Source organism: Canis lupus, chromosome 10, assembly GCF_011100685.1.
Source record: "Canis lupus familiaris isolate Mischka breed German Shepherd chromosome 10, alternate assembly UU_Cfam_GSD_1.0, whole genome shotgun sequence".
Lineage (NCBI taxonomy): Eukaryota > Metazoa > Chordata > Mammalia > Carnivora > Canidae > Canis > Canis lupus.
This window is the reverse complement of record NC_049231.1, coordinates 5,926,361-5,943,312: the sequence shown is the minus strand read 5'-3', so window position 1 is coordinate 5,943,312 and position 16,952 is coordinate 5,926,361. Positions and strand designations below refer to the sequence as shown.

The 16,952-nt window shown below is 35.0% G+C and overlaps 2 protein-coding genes and 1 pseudogene across 10 annotated transcripts in view; 1 reads left to right on the top strand and 2 right to left on the bottom strand.

The window, feature by feature from the left end:
• Positions 1 to 16,952, bottom strand: part of USP15 (ubiquitin specific peptidase 15) — a 124,525-nt gene that overhangs the window by 55,660 nt on the left and 51,913 nt on the right. For all 9 annotated transcript variants that reach the window (XR_005365321.1, XR_005365319.1, XR_005365320.1 and 6 more), the window contains one exon: positions 14,291 to 14,352. Coding sequence is in view for 6 of the 9 variants with exons in the window: in XM_038549857.1 (XP_038405785.1) it covers positions 14,291 to 14,352 (62 nt within the window). In the remaining 3 variants the exon portion in view is untranslated. The remainder of the gene's footprint in view (positions 1 to 14,290; positions 14,353 to 16,952) is intronic.
• On the bottom strand, positions 10,051 to 14,281 carry LOC102154613 (annotated as a pseudogene).
• LOC102154691 (short transmembrane mitochondrial protein 1) lies at positions 16,324 to 16,914 on the top strand. The gene has a single exon (XM_038549871.1). The coding sequence runs from the start codon at positions 16,381 to 16,383 to the stop codon at positions 16,552 to 16,554; it is 174 nt and encodes a 57-aa protein (XP_038405799.1). The 5' UTR covers positions 16,324 to 16,380; the 3' UTR covers positions 16,555 to 16,914.

Genomic DNA, 16,952 nt, shown 5'->3' with positions numbered 1-16,952 from the left:
GAGGACATACGGGTTTTTTTGTTTTTGTTTTTGTTTTTGTTTTTAAAGACACGACTAGAGGGCACCTGGATGGCTCAGTGGTTGAGCATCTGCCTTTGGCTTAGGTCATTGTCCTGGGATTGTGGGCTCGAGTCCCACCAACATCAGGCTCCATCAGCCTACGTCTCTGTCTCTGTGTGTCTCTCATGAATAACATCTTTAAAAATAAAATAAAATACAGATTTAGATTTATAGGCTGGAGGTGAGGGGGAGATGACACTGGAAAAGAAAGAAAAGGAATGAATTACTGTTAAGTGAGTGTCTACTCTATGTGTGGCAGTATGCTAGGCATTTAAATATATACATATAAGTAGAAGGAAGGAGATAATGAAAGAAAAAGCAAGTTCTAAGAAGCACTGAGATAAGTAACACTGGTAAAGATTGTCCTTTATAGCACAATGATCCAAAAGAGAAGGATGGATATGGTCCACAGGTAAAGCTGAAGTATTAACACTTTTTAAATGCTGTTATAGACATTACGGATGAATGTTAACAGATCACTATCTATTCTGATTCCAACTACTGACCTAGATAACAGTTCATATCCCAATGTTAGCTAACAATTGTGGAGTTAACTTAGGGGTTGACTAGTCAGTCTGTGGATTATAACCTGAGCCTTTTAGTTCTATTTCTTTGAAGTAATTTAGAAATTATACTGTTCTCAGCAACTCTGCTCTACTGGTTTTTTAAAGAGAGGGGAGAAAAAAATGACTCAGAAATATTACACATAGATCAGATACTAAGCCAGTTACCTAGTGTTAAACTAATTTGGACTAAGTATAAGGTAGGGATCGAGATCCATCTCTTAAGACAGAAAACAGCAAAACATCAATGGCTGATATTATTTCATGAAGGCAGAAAATCAAACTTCATGCCAGACAAATATAGTATATCTGAATTGCCCTATTTCCGTTTCAAGTAAATGCATACAATTCAAGGCTGTAAGTTGAACGTTTTGATTCAACAGAAAAATACAACTTGATAAATTAACTGAATATTCTTGATAAATTAACTGAATAGTTAACTTACATGAAAACCTAATACTATACTGAGCAGCCAAAATACAGATGTTAAGTCTCTATGCTGACACAGTAAAACAAAGATGTGTATAGGTATTTTCAAATCTGACATACAACCACCTAATGTTGTGAAATCTAACACTATAAAACAAGAATTATCTTATTAAGAAAAACGAGACCAACCTTAAACTCTACCCATGTCTAAAAGGTAAGTTCTTAGAGAAAAAGAAAAATTTAAATCTCTTTAAAAATTAAACACTTTTACTTTTGTGAGATTAGAGATTAGTTCAACAAGCATTTGCTGTGTGCCCATGTTAGCTATTTACAGATAAATGAAAGAGAGTTTAAGAGAATTTATATATAAATTGCTTCTCATAACTTTATTTTTGTTCATTTTGACTATTATCAATGATAACTGTAACATAAAACATTCCACTTAAAAAAAAAAAAACTTTAGCCATTATGAATCCCAGCACCAAAACTGCAATACATTTTTATGTTCAACTTCTAGAAATTTCCAAACATGCAAAAATCCTCATGTACCCAGTACCAAACTCTCAACTTCAAAAATTAACATCTTGCCACTTTGGCTTTATCCTTATCCCCTTCCCTTCCTCCATGTTTTACTGGACCATTTAAAAACAAATCTAAGACATTCATAATTTCACCTGTATATAGACAATGGAATATTAGTCATAAAAAGAATGAAATATTGCCATTTGGAACAATGTGGATGGAGCTGGAGTGTATAATGCTAAGTTAAATAAGTCAGAGAAAGACAAAACAGCATATGATTTCACTGATACATGGAATTTAAAAAGCAAGACAGTTGAACATAGGGGAAAAGAGAAGCGAATCATAAAACAGATTCTTAACTATAGAGAACAAACTGAGGGTTGCTGGAAGGGAGGTGGGTGGGAGGATGGGTTTAACAGGTGATGGGTATTAAGGAGGGCACTTGTGATGAGCACTGGGTATTATATGTAAGTGATGAATCTTTGAATTCTACTCCTGAAACTAGTATTACACTATATGATACGGAATTTAAATAAAAACTTGATACTAACAAACAAAAAATTACAGTATATATCCCTAACAGGTTAAGGGATCCTTTCTGATACCATTGTCAGTCCCAATTGAATAGTCTGTTCATGTTCACTTTTCCCCCAATTGTCTCAAAAGTATCTTTTCAACTGGTTGGTTTGAATCAGGACCCAAAACAAGCCCATACATTTGCAGATCAATTTTAATAACTTCAAAAGTCCTAACTTGCTCCTGCCAGCTAACTTCTCTGGTTTCATCTTACTGTGACTGAGTTTAACATCTGAATGATTTCTGTATCTATTCATATAGTTAACCTTGACTCATGTGAATTACTGTAAACAGCTCAAATCTTTCTTGGATCAAACCATGGAACAAAAACAAACTAAATCCAATAATTTATGAGTACCTAGGAATACCAAGCATCTATCTACGCAAGAACCGTACACTTACATTATAGTCTATGCATGAAATATACTCTCTAAAATTTCTAACTTCAATTTAATCTGGATATGGCTTTTAAACATTGAATCTAATGCTAGTTATTAAACTTGATTGTGACCATGCTCTGTTTGGCAAAACTTGGAAACATGGTACTGGTACTATGTTATATTATATTTCACAACAGAAAGTTGGTCGGTTTAAATGAAGGAAATGTATTTTCAGCATTTCAAAGGAGTGTGCATATAAAGATCTTAATGGGTTTTAAAATGAGAAACCTCAAAGTGCAGTTTTGGGAAGTGTGTTTATGTGCAGGCACAAGCATCCAAAAGGATTTGGAGCTTGGATAGCTAAAATAACAGAAAAAAGCAGTTTATTGGTAATTAGCACACAGGAACTTCCTTTTAACATTATTACGATGCCTATCTTTAGGTGACAAACACCTAAGAAAGGACATATATTTTCAAATAACAAAAAGATTAATATATAAAGCAGTTTCTCCTCCTCTCTAGGAATCTTGCCTTTCAACCAAATACCCCCTTAGTTATCTTTCTTCCTTCAGTACATTTCATGATGAGTGATCTATACCAGTTGTTTCATTTTCTGATCACTCGATTCCACTTTTCCTATAACCTATTTCTTTTTTTTTTAAATTTTTAAAAAAATTTATTTATCCATGACAAACACATAGGCAGAGACAGAAGCAGGCTCCATGCAGGGAGCCCGACATGGGACTTGATCTCAGGTCACCGGAAACACGCCCTGGGCCAAAGGCAGGCGCTTAACGGCTGAGCCACCCAGGCGTCCCCTCCTATAATCTATTCGGATTCCCAATATGCTGTTTCCATCTGTCAAATAGATGGAATCTTGTTCTTCTGCCACTCTCTGCATCATTTAGCAATGCTGACCATTTTCTTTCTTCCTTTTTTTTTTTAAAAAAAAGATTTTATTTATTCATGAGACACACAGAAAGAGAGAGGCAGAGACACAGGCAGAGGAAGAAGTAGGCTCCTCGAGGGGAGCCCAATGTAGGGCTTGATCCTGGGACTTCAGGACCACCCACATCCAGAGCCGAAGGTGCCCCTCAACCACTAAGCCAACCAGGTGTCCCATTTCCTTTTTTCTAAAAGCTTTCTTCCCCTTGGCCTCTATGACATAATGGGTTCCAAGTTTTCCTGAATGTTCAAGATTATTCTTTCTCTTTGATCTTTTTATGTCATTACTTCAGGACACTCTTTAAAATTTAGTATATAAGTCCTTATATTTTATATTAGAAAATTCATATATGCTTATATTTCTCACCTTTGGAATATAACTCCACAGCTGCAGTTATTACTCTTCAAGCTTTGGTTCTCTATCTTTTAATTGCATCCTAGGCAGTTTTGTTTGTTCCATTACCTCAATTTAGAGTCTCAGAGAAAGTCATTCTATATATTTTTCTTAAGGAGAACAATACTAAGAACAAGGTAAAGTGATATAATGAAAGAATGATAAAATGAAAGAAAATTTGTAAAGATTCAAGATGTCTTTAAAAATTACAACAAAGTGGGATCCCTGGGTGGCGCAGCGGTTTAGCGCCTGCCTTTGGCCCAGGGCGCGATCCTGGAGACCCGGGATCGAATCCCTCGTCGGGGTCCCTGCATGGAGACTGCTTCTCCCTCTGCCTATGTCTCTGCCTCTCTCTCTCTCTCTCTCTCTGTGACTATCATAAATTAAAAAAAACAAACAAAAAAACAAAACAAACAAAAATTACAACAAAGTATAGGTTTTGGGAATATTACCCTAGATTTATGGCTCATAGGTTGCATTTTAAATTTAAGACACATTATTAATTTAAAATATGTGAATATAAATGAATGACAAGGAATCAAAAGCTGGCTTATGAGCTATTCTCTCGACCCCCCACAAAATCAAATCATTCAATCCTAGGTTTCGTGTCTGAAAAAGAGTAAAACTGGTAACAAATTTGTATACTTTCATAGAAACTTTGAGAGTGTATTTTTAGTGAATTATGATAAATATAGCTTGTTAATATGCAATAACCAAATTTACTGTTTCAAATAAGCAGAACCTATCTTACTTACAAATACTTTAAAAGTCTCAGTACAGTTTGTCAAAATGAAACCAATACTTTACAGTTAAGAGTTTCCTAATATATATTTCATAATTTTTAATCAACTAGGTCTATGCACCATTTCTGAATCCATTTATACAGTTAACCTTCTAATTATATACACAAATTTGGCTTAATCACTCTCTAAAAAATTCTAAAGAAGTACATATTAAGTTTTTCTGAATGTATTTAAGCAAATACAGTATTGAAACAGATGGTGTAAAAAACAAAAACAGAATACTGCCGAGTCACCTAAATGTTTTTATTATTTATCTTGAGCAAAAAGTAGTATGCAATAGTTTTATGAAATACTTCCTCTTGCCAAGAAGAGCACTCAAGGACAGAGCGCTGTAAAAAAACTAATACGGCACCAGATTAAGTTTATACTTAGTGTTTTGGTCACCAGTGTGGAATTTTGTTAATCAGAACAACACAAATGGCAGAGAGACAACGTATGAGTAAGAACTACTCGCTTAGTTTTCCATCTGATTATTCTTGGCCTCTCATGCCTTATGAGGACGATTTTGGATTCTTCTCTGGATGTTTTCTGGCCCGTGAAAATTGTCTTTTTCATAATCATCAATAACCCTCAACTTTCATTCACCAGATACTTCATCACACGTCTTTTGTCAGTATTTTTGAATTAATGAAACTGTTTGAATTAAATCAACTTCTTGTGCTACTCTCAGTAAGAGTATTTTTTATTTCAGAAAAACAGTAAAATTTAGATTTTTTGGGTAAATTCATATTCCCAAAGCTATTCTTTGAAATAACTATACCTAAATAAAACTATACAGAAAAAATTAATTATACAACTTAGTCAAAATTTAATAGATTTGTAGCTCAGAAGCTATGGCTACATTAAGCTCTGAAAAGTAAGGAGTATAATTTATGAATTAGGTTTCTCCTCTCTTCAGGAACCTCTAGCTTTTATAATTATTCTACTTTAAAAATAAAGTTTTTGAAATACAGGATTTAACTAGCCATGTTTTTCCAACTGAGTAATTATACTACGTACCCAATGTCAACATCTTTGGAAAACAAATGGTCAAATTTAACAAAAGAGAAAATCTTGGGTTAAAATTTTTCTAAGGTATTACTGCAAAACACTGTTTTCAGAGGTTGTGAGAAATCAGAAAAACTAAATTAGAAATGCAAGTTCTGAAAAAACCAAGCACTAGACTATTTCAAAAATATAACATGAATATAAAGATGAAATTTTCCAATCACATTTTGGCATCCAGCAGAAAATTCCAGATAGGAAACTTCAGTATTTTTTAGGTAGGTTTAGATTTCTAATACAGATTTTAGGTTATTTTAGGGTATATGCATTTTTATAACTACAGGACTATGTGTTTTAAACAAAATTATATTTTACCTTAACATTTTTTTTAGTATTTAGCATTTTTTTCTCAATGGAATAGCAGAAAAGTATTTAGCTTTAGCAGAGGATATATGGTTTCAATTCTGATAAAAATGGGCCAGGACATTCCTTTGTTTCAGCAAACATATGCCTACTACATGGGTATTTTCTTGTTCATAAGCAGCACGTAAAATGCAGATTCCTGCATAAAGATTTATCTTTGTATTTTTCTCATCCTATCGTGGTCCACCCAGTATATATTAAGAAATATTACCTACAGAATTTCTCAAAATGTGATCCTAACACCAACAGCATTAGAATTACCTGTGAACTTACTAGAATTGTTAATTCAGAAGCTCCACTCAGCCCTACCAAATCAGAAATTCTGGCGATGGGGCCTAGGAAACCATTTTTAACAAACTCAACAGGTGATTCTTCTTCTATCACCATATTACAATTTGTTTTCCCTTGACTTTTGATACTCCATGTAGGAACTGGTTACCTAGTAAGCAACATGAGCACTAGACAAATCCAAGATTAGTCATGTTTATTAGAACTAGCATCGTCATCTGATGTTGAGGACCAGGGGTTGTCTCCTGACAGATATAATGGCAATTCTGAGTTTATAATACAGAATGATCTATATATTACTATCTTGAAATTTCTTTCTCGAGGGCCTAAGATAAAAGCCCTCTGCTGGCGGTGAATTTGTCTAAGTTACAATTACAAGTGCTTCTAATGTGACTCCAATAAATACACAAAAATTTCATTTTAAGCTGGCATTCATCCAGAAAAAAATGTGCATCCTTACTTATATACATAAAAATAAGTGATAATTCTTTAAACTTTTTTCTAATCTGTACTATTTTCCTCTACTATTAAGTTCTTAAATATCTTTATGTAATATGTTCTATTTTAAGTTTATGTAAATAGTACTGAATTAAAATCTCATTTTTTTTTCTTTCACTTGTATATTTTAACCTTATCCAGTTTTAAAGATCTTACCATTGTTACTTCTACCTGCTGTATTGGTATCCTACAGTATACTGCCATTCATCATTTTTCTCTCTTTCCTTTTTTTTTTGTAGGGGGAGAAGGGGCAGGGAAAGAGGGAGAGAGCAAATCTTAAGCAGGTTCCACATCTGGCACGGAACCCCCACCCAGTATGGAGTGCCACTTGAGGCTCGATTTCACTACCCTGAAGATCGTGACCTGAGACAAAACCAAGAGTTGGACTCTTTTTTTTTTTTTTTAAGATTTTATTTATTCATAGACACACAGAGAGAGGCAGAGACACAGGCAGAGGGAGAGGGAGACGCAGGCTCTATTCAGGGAGCCCGACGTGGGACTTGATCCTGGGTCTCCAGGATCACACCCCAGGCTGCAGGTGGCGCCAAACCGCTGCGCCACTGGGGCTGCCCAAGAGTTGGACTCTTAATGGACTAAACCACCTAAGCGCCCCTCTTTCATTTATTTTTTAAAAGATTTCTGCTTTGTTTTTGCTAATGTATAGTTCTTTCTACATTACAGGTATTATTCTCACGTAGGTTTTAGATATTAAAAAACTGACATTTGCTTTTCATTTCATGTATGATTTCTATAACAGAAATACTTAATTTTGACATAATCAGACCCACTAATTTTCACATTGTTTTCTGATCCCTAAAACAGATATTCTCTGAAATTTCAAATGAGCTTTAAAGCTTTACATTAAAAAGAATATTTATTTTAGAGACAAAGTGTACAACCGGGCACACACGAGTTGGGGGAGGGGCAGAGGAGAAAATACTCCAGCAGACTTCTGTTGAGTGAGCAGCCCAATGTGGGGGCTGATCCCCCGAGATCATTACCTGACCTGAAACCAAGTGCAGGACGCTCAACAGAATGAGTCACCCAGGTGCCCAGAGTTTTTGTTTCTTATTTAAGTCTATCAGGTATAAATAGTGATCCTGTTTTTTTTCTACAAATAAATAGTTCTCCTAATAAAATCTAAGTGCCTATCTGCTTTAAGCAATCTGTTTTTCATTGCCTAGTGGTGCCACTTAATTAAGTTCTCATATATACATGAAAGGGTTTTTTTTTTAGCTCATTAATTTATTCCATTGTATTTGCCTTTCTTTTCCTAGCCATCATACTTTTGTCATTATTATAGCTTTGTAGTAATTCTCACTAATAGGTCCAGTGCTTCCTTCCTCTTGCTAAAAGTGACTTAGCTAATCCTGGACCTTTATTGGTAAATGTTAATTTGAGAATGAATTTGTGAAGTTTCTCAAAAAAAAAAAAAAGTCAGGATAGAATTTTTAATAGGAGACAGTGACATGATAGATATAGAGAAGTAGGCATCACCAGGTTAAGACATATAGTACATGATAATCTTTTGCCTATTTCCCATGAAGGTTTTATGCATTCCTAATCATTAGGTTAATTTTCATTGTGCTATTTTCTAGTTGAGTTACTAATGGTATACAGCAGGGATCAGGAATCTAAGGCTCACAAGCTAATTCCAGTTTGCTACATTTTTTTGTAAATAAAATTTTACTGGATCACAGTCACACCCATTTGGTGACATAATGTTGATGGCCGCTTTCAAGCTATACTGGTAGAATTATAGTTGAGTCAGGTACCATATGGCCCACAAGCTGAAAATATTATCAGGTTCTTTATTAAAAAGGTTGCTGACCTCTGGGTATATTAATTTTTATGAATTTAATCTTAGAGAATCTTGGTGAATTTTCTCAGTTTTAGTAGTCTGCTAATGGGTTTTACATAGATGACTGTACCATATGCAAGTAGTGATATTTTTAATTTTTTTTAGCTTCAATCTTATTTGGTTTGTGCTCAGAATTCCTCAATATAATGTTTGTTCCAGACTTTAGATATATAGACTGTACTGAGTTAGGAGAATTACCTTTTATTCTTAGTTTTCTAAAAGTCTTTTCATACACTGATGCTAATTAAAAAAAAAATTTTTTTTGGTATTCTAATAAACTATCACTGGGCAACTTAAAACATTCTATTACATGGTATTAGGCATATTTTATGCTAAGTAGATACTTAACTTTTCATGCTTTGACATTTGGGTTTCCTATACTCTGTGTGAGTCAGTGAAGAATGGAACTCTTAAATACTTCAGCACATTTCTAGTGGTACTTTCATTCACCAACATTTACTGCATGTATATGATGTTATTAGGTATTATATAAGAAATTGTGTTTTCTCTTTCAGAACCAAGTACTATTGTTTAAGTAAGTAAAAATAGTATTGTGCTAGCAGTGAAGAAAATAAAAGAAAATATATACTTAGTTTTATCTTTTAAGTGAAAACCAGTAATTTTAAGTAGAAAAGATCTCTAAATCCTTAGTACTCATGGTACTTCTCAAGGCACAAAGCAACTCTGAAATTTCAAAAATCATTCAAAGCTATAACAAGAATATAACAATCTAAAGATAAGCTAGAGAAAAGCAATAGCTGTTCCGAACTAAAGGCTGAAAGTAAATATTGACAAAGAAAACATTCCCAACTTCTAAAACTTCATCCATCAAGAAGTTTACATAACTACCATGTACTTCCAATGCCTTCTTACACTGCTCCACCCTGGTATCCTAAGTGGAGTAATAATAAAATGTAACTAATATACAATCTCATAAAAGATTTTTTTTTTTAAGATTTTATTTATTCATGAGAGTCCCAGAGAGAGAGAGAGAGAGAGAGAGAGAGAGAGGCAGAGACACAGGCAGAGGGAGAAGCAGGCTCCATGCAAGGAGCCCAACGTGGGATTCAGGATCACACCCCGGGATGAAAGTGGCACTAAACCGGTGAGCCACCGGGGCTGCCCTCATAAAAGATTTAAATGAAAAAACTTCACCTAAGATAAAAGGATAGAGAAGCACTCATTAAAGGTGCATTTTTAATTTTTTTGTTTGTTTTTGTTTTTAATTTTTTTTATTTATTTATGATAGTCACACACAGAGAGAGAGAGAGAGGCAGAGACACAGGCAGAGGGAGAAGCAGGCTCCACGCACCAGGAGCCCAACGTGGGATTCGATCCCGGGTCTCCAGGATCGCGCCCTGGGCCAAAGGCAGGCGCTAAACCGCTCGCCATCCAGGGATCCCTTATTTTTGTTTTTTAAGCAACATTTAATAACACAGTAGATAACATATACTTATCTAACTAACTTGATACTTTTTTATCACCGAAACTATAGCAAAATATCCTGTTCATTGGGCGAAAACGGCCTACTTAATGTGTGAACACTGCAGTGCAATTTAAAACATACTGTAATTATAATTTCAAAACTTCAGAATTTGAATGTCTGTGTTCTCTCTTTTTTCATACGGGAAAAGAAAATCATTTGAAGCTTGGACAAAAATTCCATAGCTTTATTCTTAGGACCACTCTGTTGAGTCTCCATGATTCAGATGACACAAGGAAGCTTCCATTCAACCTTTTAGAGAAGACGTTCCAGTTCTCATGATTTCATCCACCAGGAGAATGTTGGTGGCAACCACAGTGCAGCACTGAAGAGGCTATTTCTTTACAAAGTGGTTGGTTATCCCACATGCCTACTGCAGCTGCTACCACGGGCTCACCTGTGTTCAAGTTCACACCCACGAGCAGATCTGATTCTGAATGTTCTGCCCAAGTTTCCTGAAGCTCAAAACTAGAGTTCTGAACAAGAAGCTTGGGAATGCATCAGTCAATAAACATTTGAGCTCCAAGCTGGGCCCTGACTTTTACACTGGGCTTTTACCAAGGCTTCTGTTATTGCCACCTCCACTGCTCTAGCACCTGGAACACATCAACAGCATTTTTTTTTTAAAGACTTATTTATTTGTTTATGATAGACAGAGAGAGAGAGAGAGAGAGAGAGGCAGAGACACAGGAGGAGGGAGAAGCAGGCTCCATGCCAGGAGCCCGACATGGGACTCAATCCTGGAACTCCAGGATTGCGCCTTGGGCCAAAGCCAGGTGCTAAACCTCATCAACAGCATTTTTAACAGTCCTTATGCCATCCCTTATTGCATCTTTGAGCGAATGTGTGCTTATTTGGTCCTTTGAGCAATGTGATGGAGTGAGGATTATTAGATTTCTCGATAAAGGTGAATTTCTCCTCTCCCAATGTATACTCACAGACAAGTCCCGCATATCTAAAGCAATCAGGATTTAGGTCAGCAGAAGAATTTAGCACTACTCCACCACAGGCAAGAGTTAGCTTTATGTATTTTTCCTTTAGCTCTATGCAAGAACATTTAAGGAAAAAATGTCAATTCCCTTTTGAATGAATCCTTTATCTGAATCACACAGACTTTTTCAGTTCTATTTTTTTTTTACTCTATCTTCAATGAATTTTCTTTCAGCTTTTACAAGTTGCTTTTTTCCGCACTCTTATTTTTAAGCAAAGCCATAATTCACTTTTTTCATATTCTGAAACACTGCACATGAGGATGTATGCATCTTCTACTCTTTTTTTCATACCAGGATAAGCACCCCATGGTCCAAAACAAGACCTCTGATTAAGCTTGTATCAGTTTCAGATTTCTTTTTCATTTCCACGATCTCAACATGAAAAGGTCAATAAGTTCATCTTGTTTTTTAATGCCCAAAATGGAGTCCACTATAGCCTCTGTTAAGTTCAGCATGCACTTCAGTACGTATAGATGTTCTGGCCACATTTATATGTGTTTTTAAGCCCATTTCTTTGCTTACTTTGACTTGTTCCAAAAACTGAAGTGCCTTTTCCTTTGCAGCTTCAAATCTTTGTTATTTATTCTGGGATGAAGACCTTCAGAAATGTTGAAATCCGCCTGTTTCTGTAGCTTTCCAATGATTAAGACATCAGAAGTGGTACCATCACCAGTTATGTCATCCTGGGCTGTTGCCACTTTGGCTATTAAGGAGGCTATTGGGTATTGAATTTGCATTTCATGAAGCAGCACACAGCTATCTTTAGTAAGGTTAATGTCTCTAGCATCAAAAACAAGCATCTTCACTGTGCCCTTAGGCCCCAAGTTGGTCCTCAGCATGTCCTGGGCCGCACTGATGTTAACTGCCAGTGCCATCTAGGCTCGGGCCACCTTGGCCTTGGGGTTCAGGGTCTTCATGGCCGCCACAGCTAACCAGCACAGGAAGAGGAGACCTGGTGTGCAGAGCGTCCAAAGCCAGCTCAGCATGACCATGTGTTTCAGTTTTGTTTTGTTTTTTTTTTGTGTGTGTGTTTCAGTTTTAAAGATCAATTTTCTTTTATGTTAGGTTAGCAATAAATGAATAATTTTTAATTTATTCAAGAATATTTATTTTAAGGATTTCAAAATACAGGTTTACAATCCCTTACCAGAAAAATCTGAAATTCCAAAAGCCCTAAAAATTTAAAAATTATTTTATTATTCACTTGAGGGCAACCTACACTAAACTGATATAAAACTATCTATAGTCCTTTACCCTACTAGTGTGAATATTTGCTGAATATTAATATGTTTAATTAAGAGAGCCCCCCTGGACTCTATAGATATGTTAAAATAATAGGTGGCATATGCATCATATTACTTCTCAAAGGTTTAAAAAGTCTGACATTGAAGTACAACCAGGACTAAGTGTTTTTGATGGAGGGTAGATATGATCATTCTAAAACCATTAAAAATGTTTTCTCCCATTCTGCATGTTGTTTTCACTCTGTTATTGTTTCTTTACTGTGCATTAAACCTTTCTGGTTTGATGTAGTCTCATCTCTTATTGCTTTCATGGCTGTGCTTTGGTGTCATATTTAAGAAATCATTGCCTGGACATATATCATGATGCTTTCCCACTAAGATGTCTTCTAGGAGTTTTATAGAGTCAGGTCTTATTTTTAAATCTTTAAACTATGTATTTTATAAGGGATTAATATCCAAAATATATAAGGAATTCCTACAATTCAAAGGCAAAAAACCCCCAAATAACCAGATTAAAAAGTGGGCGTAGGACTTGAATAAACATTTCTCAAAAAGGAGGCATACAAATGGTCCACAGGTACAGATGCTCAAACATCAGTAGTCATTGGGGAAATGCAAATCAAAACCACAATGAGATATCACCTCCTACCTGTTAAAGCTGACTATTATCAAAAGAACAAAATATAAAAGTGCTCACGAGGATGTGCAGAAACTGGAACACTTGTACACTTGGTAGAAATGTATAATGATGCAGCCACTATGGAAAACAGTATAAAGGTTCCTCAAAAAATTAAAAATAGAAGTACCATACGATTCAGAAATCTCACTTCTGGGTATACATCCAAAAGAAATGAAATCATCTCAAAGAGATATCTACACACCCATGTTCAATGCAGTACAATTTACAACAGCCAAGATAGAGAGACCACCTAAATGTCTACTGATAGATGAATGGACAAAGAAAATGTGTATACATGCAACAGAATATTATCCAGACTTGATAAACCGGGGGGATTTTATGTTAGGTAAAACAAGCCAATCACAGAAAGACAAAAACTGCATGATTCCATTTATATAAAATATCTGAACTAGTCAAATACTCATAGAAACAGAGAGTATAATGATGGCTGCCAGGGGCTAGGGGAAGGGAGAAATGGGAAATTACTGTGCAATAAAAAACTTTCAGTTGTATATGATGAATAGATTCTAGAGATCTACTGTATAACAATGTGCCAACAGTTAACAATATGGTGCACTTAAAAATTTGTTAAGAGAGTAAATCTCAAGTTAAGGCTTCTTACCATATTAGAAAAAAAAGAAAGATTTCTAACTCTTTCATCCCTCATTTATCATCAAAAGCAATTCTTATGCTCTTCTATTTCTACTTGTGTTTTATATTCTAAAACATTTAATTTTAAAAATGCTTTCATGTCAGATTCATTTGATAGAATGAATTTTGATAGAATTTTTTAATAGATACTTTGAAAAAATCACAAAAAGCTTGAGAAATATTAAACAAAATGTTTAATATTTGACATATTAGACAATGCAACATAGTATTAACAACATATGTATACTGCACCTTATTCTAAGAGATTTGAAAAAAATAAAAGATTTTAATTAGAAGCCTTTTTAATTATAGCATGTTAATTATTATTTTTTATAGCATATTAATTTAAATGCAAGTTCAGGTAACTTCTACCCTGAAAATAAAATATTAAAATATGAAGTAGATACATATACTTACAACATATATTTAGGTATCTTCTATCATTTTGGATTTTGTTATCTGAAATCAAAGGCTTCAAAATCATGCAGTCAGCCATAAAAAGTGAGAGCACTTACTTAGGAGCAGAAGGACCCCTTGGCCATGTTCCATCTTCATTTTTCTGTTCTATCACTAACACCTGTAAATATGACACAAGAGAAGAGTGTTTTTCCTTAACTCTGAAGTTAAAATAGCTTTTTAAGGATTAGATGGATATACTAAGAAACTAAAGTAAATCTGGAATTATTTAAAGGGCAGCGCAGACAAGGTGAGGAGGTATTTGCATCTTGATTTCAAAGCTGGGTAATATAAATAGAATATAAATTCCCGGAGTTTAGAGGGGTATGTTTTCTACTTCTTTTCTATTTACAGGTTGTAACACAGTACCATGCAAAAAAAATTAGAGCTCAACAAATGGTTACAGATGTTAAACATACTGATGTACAATCTTAGATAACTATTATTACGCAAATCCCGAACACAGTGACACAGATAATTCCAAATTACAGATTATACATAATTTATTTGGGGCTTTAAAATTTGCCTTTATTTACATTATCACTGTAAATTATACAATCTTTTAATATACAGAGACACATTTGTGAAAATCAGACTCAAGTCCTTATTGCAGCATGGTTAAGGCAGACAGCAACTCTAATAAAGGTAAAGTACTGGGCAAGGCAAAACTATGCTTTATTCTAAAATATCCCAGAATCCTTCCTCTTATCTTCTAGTTTAAAAAAGTATTTCTTGGGGCAGCCCGGGTGGCGCAGCGGTTTAGCGCCACCTGCAGCCCGGGGTGTGATCCTGAAGACCTGGGATCAAGTCCCACATCAGGCTTCCTGCATGGAGCCTGCTTCTCCCTCTGCCTCTCTCTTTGCTCTCTCTCTCTCTGAATGAATAAATAAATAAATCTTTAAAAAAAAAAAAAAAAAGTATTTCTTGGGCAGCCCTGGTGGCGCAGCGGTTTAGCGCCGCCTGCAGCCCAGGGTGTGATCCTGAAGACCCGGGATCGAGTCCCACATCGGGCTCCCTGCATGGAGCCTGCTTCTCCCTCTGCCTGTGTCTCTGCCTCTCTCTGTGTCTATGAATAAATAAATAAAATCTCAATAAAAAAAAATAAAACCTTTATAAAAATAAAAAATAAATAAAAAAGTATTCCTTCCAGTTTTTGCTATGGGTGAGTTTGGGCAAAGAAAAGAAACTAAGCAAAAATAACAAAATTAGCAAAATAAATATGCACTTATGTCAATAAGAAGTAAATTCAAGGCACTATAAAATTGAATACATCCTAGATACTTTCAATTCTTTTTCTTAAAGTTTCAATTTTGTAACCTACTCTACATACTTTGAGCAAAATACTTTCATGGACTGTATGTTTCAGGCCATTTATAAGTTGGCATTTGAATCCTAAGCAGGTAAAATGTAAGCCTGTTTCAGAACACAACAAATGATAAAACACCCAGAAAAAAATGCATGGAACCAGGTTGTTGAAAGAGTATGTTAATTAAAATATTAAAGTTATCTTTTAAAAATTAGTATTTCCTTCATTCAAAAAACTTGTATGAAGTATATGTAGCATATAAAGAATAAGAACACTATGTACCTACTGTTACAAAGAATAAGAACACTGTGTACTTACTGTCCTATCCCTCCCTGATCATATTCTTCTCCCTTCCTATCATATACAGTTAATCATTCTCAATTTTCTGATATGATCATATACTTAGAAATTCATAAAACTAAATTTAGTGATTATAACTTCTGAAGAGTTTTCCATTAGAGCAACTTTTATGACATCTACATATGAACTACATATATGTAGAGAGAAAATATGCCCCAAAGTACATTGAAAGCTTTACAAATGTGAATACATAAACTTCATAGGCATTTGGAAGACAAATCAGTTATAAAATGAAAGACATTAGTTACAAAAAATTTCAAAGTTATGCATTTAGTAATATTGTTTATGATTTGCTTTTTAATGGAAGGTCCTAAAACTAAAGAATCAAATAAATATATCGGGTTGAACTGCAACATTTTAATTCCTAACAATATGTATAGTTAAGATTTTATGTTTTTATAATCACAGATATTGTTGAAGGCCATCAAAAATGTTAATATTCGGACCCTCCCGCCGAGCTGCGCCGCCCTCCGCGCCGACGCCATGCTCCAGTTCCTGCTTGGATTTACTTTTGGCAACGTGGTTGGAATGTATCTGGCTCAGAACTATGACATACCAAACGTGGCTAAAAAACTAGAAGAAATTAAAAAGGACTTGGATGCCAAGAAGAAACCCCCTAGTGAGGCGAATTCCAGCACTGCCTTTTGGATACATTGATTCTGCTGTTCTTGAGGGCCTCCTTATCATCTGAACCAGAAGCTTTTGTTTTAAATTCCAGCCTCAACCATTTTTCTCTCTGCTAGATCCTGCCTTGCCTGAGAGCACAGATGGGGCCAGAAGTTAAGAACCACCCTTTCCATCTTCCTCACCTCATCCCTTCTTCCTCCCAGCCACTTGAGAAGGCCTGACTGGAATTATGGTGCTAGATTAGTAAACGTGACCTTTAATTAGTAGTCTCTTCTTTATTCTTTGGAATTTCTACTCTTTTCTAAAGAAAAATTGATGAGTTTTGTATAGCCGATCAGACATAAATAATGCTAATTTCACAGTTTAGCAATTATAATGGCTGTTTAAACATTTGGTACTAAATTATGTTGTTTTTTTTTGGGGGGGGG